At 40.7% G+C, this 7,220-nt stretch overlaps 1 protein-coding gene across 1 annotated transcript in view; it reads right to left on the bottom strand.

Annotated features, from left to right (window-relative positions):
* The window catches only part of IRAK3 (interleukin 1 receptor associated kinase 3), a 28,821-nt gene extending 23,551 nt beyond the window's left edge, over nt 1-5,270 (bottom strand). Inside the window, exon 1 of the mRNA XM_063445134.1 lies at nt 5,037-5,270. Coding sequence (XP_063301204.1) covers nt 5,037-5,163 — 127 coding nt within the window. The 5' untranslated portion in view covers nt 5,164-5,270. The remainder of the gene's footprint in view (nt 1-5,036) is intronic.
* Between the last annotated feature and the right edge of the window lie 1,950 nt (nt 5,271-7,220).

Genomic DNA, 7,220 nt, shown 5'->3' on the forward strand with positions numbered 1-7,220 from the left:
CCGCTTGTCTTGGATTGTGGGTAAAGTGAAGACCACCAAAGGACAGTGAGGCAGGGGTAGCAGTATCCGAGGGAGAGAGCCATGTTTCTGTTAGTGCAAGTAGGTTTAGGGAGTGTGAGATAAATAGGTCATGGATGGAAGTAGATTTAAAGGTGCTGCACACAGAGCGTGCATTCCAGAGGGCAGCTTTAAAAGAGGAATTATAGTGAGAATTACATGGAATGGGTATTAGGTTGTAGTGGTTTCTGGTGTTTGAACCAGGTGGCCGAGTAGTGGAGGGACCAGGGTTTGGAGAGACATCACCAGCTGCTAGGAGTAGTAGGATGGAAAGGAAGAGAAGGTGCGAGTAAGATTTAAATGTTGGGGATGAGAGCTTGTATTTAAGGGATTTAGGAGGGGTGTGTGGAGAAAGGCTGGATAAATATGAGTAAAGTGCATGTGATGAATACAGAGATGAGGGGAGCAGAGAGGGAGCAATGAAGATGGTGTTAGCAGGAACAGGTAAGTGAAATGATAGAGAGATTTTAATGATGAGGGAAGTGAGAGAGAAAGTGAAAAATAGAAGTGAGAACATTAGTAGGATAGTAGGTGCTGTGTTTTTAAGAGCTGTGGTTAGGAGGGTTAAGGGTTAAAGAGGTATTGTGTGAGTATAGCTATTTTGGGTGTGGGGGGCTTGGTGGACATAATTGGTTTAACAGGAAACCTAGGTAATTTGAGCTATCTATAAATGTAATGATTACCATGGGGGGTTTGGGGTGTGGGGTAGGGTGGGTGGGAAGTGATCATCCAGAAATGCTACCTCTGCTTATGGCAAGTCCTGCAGGGTTGTGTGCTGTGAGTCCTGGGTGTAGCTGGTTCTGCATCTACATATATATTAGACCGTACATATTGCACTATTGTTTTTTGTATCTGGTTTTTGTCTTTCATATGAGTGGATTCATCCGGATAAAGATACTGAGGATATTACTCCCGATCACGCACTTTATTCTATATTTGATCTGAGTAAGATCTTTCCTATTGGACTCTTTTTAATGATATTTGAATTATTTACCTATTTTTATGTGTTGTGATTTTTACTTATTTTATGTGTTGTGATTTTCACTGCTCATTATATTTTGTTGTAAGAATTGGCGCAGCCCGTATCTCCATTTTTCTCACTATCGTTGTATTTGAAGGGTTTTGAGCCTTCTAGGGGTGCTGCCCATCTGTTAATTTGTGCTTACTCTTTTCTCTTGTTGTACTTTAAATCACTGTGGCTGAATGATCCCATTCACTCATGATGATATTTCGGAATTTGAGGGAATACTGAGATAGTCTGCTAGAACGGGACACCACAGGGTCTGAAGAGACCTAAATGAGGTGCCCTACAGCTAAGAATGGTGATTGGTGCTAAGTGGTGCCTGCTGCCTAGCACAGATCCATATGTTATCATCAGAGTCAGGAACTGTAGCATGAGAAGTAGGTCCAAATCTCAGGCTGTAATCACACAGTACAGAGGGCTCACAATCCCTCTGCTGATGTCTGTATTAAAGTCAGCAAAGGGAATCCCTCGGAGTTAGGGTTAGCATTAAGGTTAACGTTAGGATTAGGATTGATGTAGGGGTAGGGTTAGTGTATGGTAAAAGTTAATGTTGGGTTAGGGTTAGTGTCTGGTAAAGGGTAAGGTAGATGCTGGGTTAGGGTTAGTGTACAGTTAAGGGTAGGGTAGATGCTGGGTTAGGGTTTGTGTAAAGTTAAGGGTACAGTAGATGCAGGGTTAGAATTAGTGATAGTGAAGTAATAATGCATTGTGTTAGGGGTAGGGTTAATGTAGGATTAGAGATAGGATTGGAATAGGATCAGCATTAAAGTACCAGTGTCATTGTGGCAAAACCAACCTCGCCACTGGGCATTGGAGAAGCCTGTTTGCCCGCCTCCTGCCTGCTGACTATGACCCTGGGAGATTTGGCCCTTTACTGTGGAGTTACTGGATGGCCACCATTTCATGTATCAGAGGCACATGGTGAGAACAATGGATGAAGCACATGGTGAGAACAATGGATGGCGGCCATTTTAACTCACAGACACTGTTTGGACTTTTCTACACGGTGCCATCTCGCCGGTATTTGGTGCACAAAGACATCGTGCATTAGTTTTAAACTATACAACAGGGGACACATTATACAGTAATTATTTTTCATATAGCCTGTATATGTTCTGCGGAATCTGCATTAAACTGTATCTTCCAAACTACTGAACAGATCTGGGTGAATTTTGGATATGTGGTTCACCCAGATCCCCCGGTTCAGAGGATATACTTTTATGGGGTTATTGCATGTTTTGGGGTCCCTGTGATATGTTTTATAATACTGTATTTCTCTGCCTGTGATAATTATATTACAGGCAGAGGGGAGGATTTTGTGTGGGAGTGTCTGTGTGTATTGTACGGATTGATTGGTTGTATTTCAAAACCCTGTGGGCAGTACTATGTTTGTGGATTGTGAATAAAAGAGGCTGTATGTGCCAGTACAGTCAGTTCTGCTTGACCTCAAAACGAAGTGTCGTCTCGTTATTGGAGGGAATTGGATTGTATGCTGATTGCCAGGAGTGTAAGCTGATTGTATGCTTTTGCTGTTCAGCTGTTTACAGCATTCATATGATCATTCGTATGCTTCTCCGGTTCGGTGGTTGTGGTGTCTGCTGCAGTGCTTGGAGTCCTCAGGAAGCGCTAGGAGCATCCATCAACGGAGGTACCCAGTCGGGGTGCCTGTCGATCCGTTGATCTGCGGACATTGTAGAATTTGAAAAGACCCTCGATGGTGACATTTCTGCTGGGAGTCCGGTGGCTGGCTGAAGGGCAGGTAAAGGTGAGATTTACCTCGTTGGGCGTGGCTATCTTCCTCCTGCAGCTCCTGGTGCTTCAAGAGGCGAACGGATGGTTTAACCCCAAAGTCTGTGTTCCAGTGCTGGATCTCCCTGCACCCTCTGTCCTTCCGTGTGTTCAAAAATGTTACACCAGGAAGCTCTCTCAGGCAATCAGTGATTTACCTTTTTCAAGGAAGTTTTATGAAGGGGGAGTCACTGATTGGCTGAAAGCATCAGCTGGCCACTCTCAGCCAATCAGTGGCACCGTTGTCCGATACTTCAAGAATCTTCAGATTTCCAGATTTTCAACAGGACAAAGATGCAGAGAGATCTGGAGCTGGAACACAGACTTTAAGTTTAAACTGTTTAAGAACAGCTTAACCCATAAAGGTGAGCCAGCACCAGAGACTTCCTGGCATCATAACAACTTCATTTAGTGAAGTTGTTATGGTGCCCAAACTGTTTTTTTTTAATACAGTCTGACTTGTGACATTCCTGTAATATGTTACCTGCTAAATGTTAAGTTTTCATTTGTGTTAAATAGTTGAATCCTTTTTCCTTTTTTTTTTCTTTCCAGCTGATTATTCTCAACCAATCAGCTGAGCCCTAAACCAGGCATAGGCAACCTTCGACACTGCAGATGTTTTGGACTACACCTCCCACGATGCCAGCATTATGGGCGTAAGAACATTATGGGGGGATGTAGTCCACAACATCTGGAGTGCCGAAGGTTGCCTACCCCTGCCCTAAACCATAAGACTTAGCTCAATGCAGAGAGCTTCTGGCTCTCATAGTGTAGGTGACCGGAGCACAATGGACCGAGGTAAGTTTTCACATTGTAGGGATGCCAGTCCAGAGCACTCCTGGCACCATGGCTACTACAGCGCACTGTAGTTGTTATGGTGCCTGGAGTGTTCCTTTAAGAAAAAAAATTGCTGTACCTTTGGAATTGTCTCATTGAAATGTACCTTGGTTCAAAAAAAAAAGTTAGAAACCATTGTTTAGTGAATACCCAGCTAATGCTCTACTAAGCTTTCCAGTTTCATCTCATTTTCCTTGACACGTTTCATATTAATGGCCAGCACATAAAAAGTTATGCCATGCAGCATGCAGACTATAGCCTCTGCAGACTTACTCGTTAATTAATAACTTGTTTCTTCCATTATAACTCGACATAAGACAAAGCAACATTCTTACTTCCACAGTTTCCATAAGAAACAGAGAATAAGAAAGAATCTCAAGATTATTTACTAAAGTAGGAATTGCTGGGAATTCAAAGTGTATTTCAAAATTTAGACCAAAATAGGCAAATTAGAAACATTCTCCAAGTCAAATCTATTATTGGTTTGGATATTTGGCTATAAATCTGAAATTCACTTTGACGTCCCAGCGATTCTCACGTCTGTAAATAACCCTGTCTCTGTCTGTGGTTTTAGGAACGTTGAAAGGGTATTTGGGTAATCTCCAAATGCCAAGTGCGAATGCTGAAGTGGAAGATAGCAGAATCGGAGAATATTGTTTTCCAATATTTAGCCTGAAATTTGCAACTGCTCACAATTCCTGATTTAGTAAATAAGGCCCCTTCGTTAATAAACGTCCCATATTGCTACGTATTGTTTCAGAGTGCAGATAAATGAAATGAATAAACGGTACTTAATTTAAATACAATAAATATAATAACTGTATTAGTAATGCAGCAACCTAAATAACGGCACTAGTCTAAACAATGAAATAAAATATAGACAATAATAATATAATAATGTGAAATAAAAAGAAAAAAAAACACAAAGTGAATGTGAGCACAAGAAAAGTGTGGGAGGGAGATCAACTCACTGCAGCACATACGCTATGTTGCTTTCTATTTTTTTCAATAAATTCCAGTGACTGGGACCCCTTCTTTTTTTTGCATATTAATCTCTGAAAGTTCTTATACAGTGTGCTCACGTCCACTTTGTGTGTGTTTTTAATTTCACATGTGCACATATTACTTCAGTTCTAGCATTGCAGGTATGATGCTCTGGCAATAAAAAGGTTAAAATTATTTTGAAATGTGTATATATATATATATTTATATTTTGAAATAAAAAAATGTTATAATACATATTTTAGTATTAAACTATCCCAGAAAGAATACAGCATGACGCATACTTTTAAAAGTAATTAAACCCTGAAATCAGACAACTTCTACTCACCAAGCCCCCTCCATCCTAAGTCCCCATCACTGCAGTCCATGAGTTTGCAGAAGGTTTCCATAGTAGATGGTGGGACATCAAACAGGTAATAGTTACAGCTGATAGACACATCTGATCCAGCCATCATTCCCTTCCGATAAGAGTTTAAAGTGATATATGTATCTATATCATTGCTAGTTACACAGCACTGTCAACAATGGGTCCGGAATTTCCCAGCCTGTTCCCTCCCACTGATTAAAGCAGTTTCACAAGCTAGGAAATCCTGTTGTTGCAATCGAAGAAGCTGCCTTAAAAGTAAAAACGAATGAAGGCTTTGAATTCAGTGCACGTTTTTTGTGTTTTTGTGGTTTTGTTTTATTTGTTTAAGTTAAATCTAAAAATAAACATGTCTGGTCAACAGCAAAAAAGAAAAAAATTGTGGTCAGGACTATAGTCTTGCAATAGGACCAGCAGGATGGCAAACGCAGTGTTAACATGACCTCAAACGTAATTGGAATCAGAAAGTAACCTATAAATATGCCAAACTAGAAAAAAAAAAAAAAAAAGGTTTTGAGTGAGGATAAGTAGAGTTCGTTACCCACTCCTGTTTTATTTTTCATGTCATAATAAGCAACTTATACTTATTCCAATGACTTTTATGTTGTACTTTGCTCGAAATCCAGTATACATGGCCCAACGCATTGATACCCACTTCTGACCTCACATTTAGTGTCACCTTTCTACCTAGAAAATTATTGCTGTGACTTTGATGTCTACCTACGTCTTCTAGGGCTATATCCTGATAAAAATAAATAGAAAAGGGGCAGGATAATAGACATATCGTTTGCTCAAAGATTTCGTGTATAATGCCTTACTTAATGCTGTTGTTGCAGGTCAAAAATAAATAATAAAAAAACCCAAAAAGTGAATTAATGGCTTTACTGGCATTGTTATGCAATGAGCGTCAGGTTGCTTAGAGCCGTTCTTTAGAACAATGTCAAGCAGCAGGTATTGGGGACAACAAAGCTACAGACTGACAGAGGGTGAAAACGCTTCTCCACTGTATTCATTCATATACATAGAAGAAAACTTGCTTCCTTCTGCTCTGACAATGTTCCATAACTCTGAGAATTGTTTTTTCCAGCAGAACAATGATGCTCCATATCCCAGAGTCAGGTCAATCAAGGTGTGGATGGAGGGGTTATCCCACCAAATATTGATATTTTTGAACTATTTATAAATTAGTTTAAAAATATCACAATTATAAATTAGAATGTTAGTATTGTGTTGTTTGAAAACAAGAGGCAAACTTGTTTTGTTTGCATTGTTCGAGGTCTGAAAACAATGCATCTTTTTTTGTTATTTTGAACAGTTGATATTTTCTGCAAATAAATGCTCAAAATGAGGATATTTTTATTTGGAATTTGGGAGATATGTTGTCAGTAGTTTATAGAAGAAAACACATTTTATTATTCAAACATATCTCTATAAATAGTAAACCCAGAGAAATTGATCATTTTCCAGTCATATAAATATGTTGCTAGACTAGTGATAAATCCTTCCACTCAGGCTATATAACATCAGTTTGCTGAGTGCTGAACCAAAGGCCCAAATAAACAATTTGTCTTTTCACTGTGAGTGCTGCCATATTACAACAAATTATACACTGAACAGAATTATAAACGCAACACTTTTGTTTTTGCCCCATTTTTAATGAGCTGAAAGATCTAAGACTTTTTCTATGTACACAAAAGGCCTATTTCTCTCAAATATTGTTCACCATTCTGTCTAAATCTGTGTTAGCGAGCACTTCTCCTTTGCCAAGATAATCCATCCACCTCACAGGTGTGGCATCAATGCATCACAGGCAGGGCCGCCATCAGGGGGTGACAACCATGATGGTTGTCATGGGCCCGGGGGCCCTGGGGGGGCCCAGCCGCCCAGGCCCCACGTAGAGCGGCGAAACTGCCGCAGGTGCATCTGCACCGGGGCCCATCAGGTGGCCCCACCCGATGAGCCCTATATCTTCAGGGGCCCGGTCAGCACTGTAATAGCGCGACCGGGCCCCTTTAAAAAAAATTTTTAAAAATGCGGCTGCACCGCAAATGCTGCTCGGCGTAAGTGACAGCCGGTCACTTCCTCCCAGTTTACTCCATGCGGGAAGGGGAGAGACAGCAGAGGAGAGGAGAGGAGAACAGAGAAGAG

Source organism: Pelobates fuscus, chromosome 3, assembly GCF_036172605.1.
Source record: "Pelobates fuscus isolate aPelFus1 chromosome 3, aPelFus1.pri, whole genome shotgun sequence".
NCBI classification, from domain to species: Eukaryota; Metazoa; Chordata; class Amphibia; order Anura; family Pelobatidae; genus Pelobates; species Pelobates fuscus.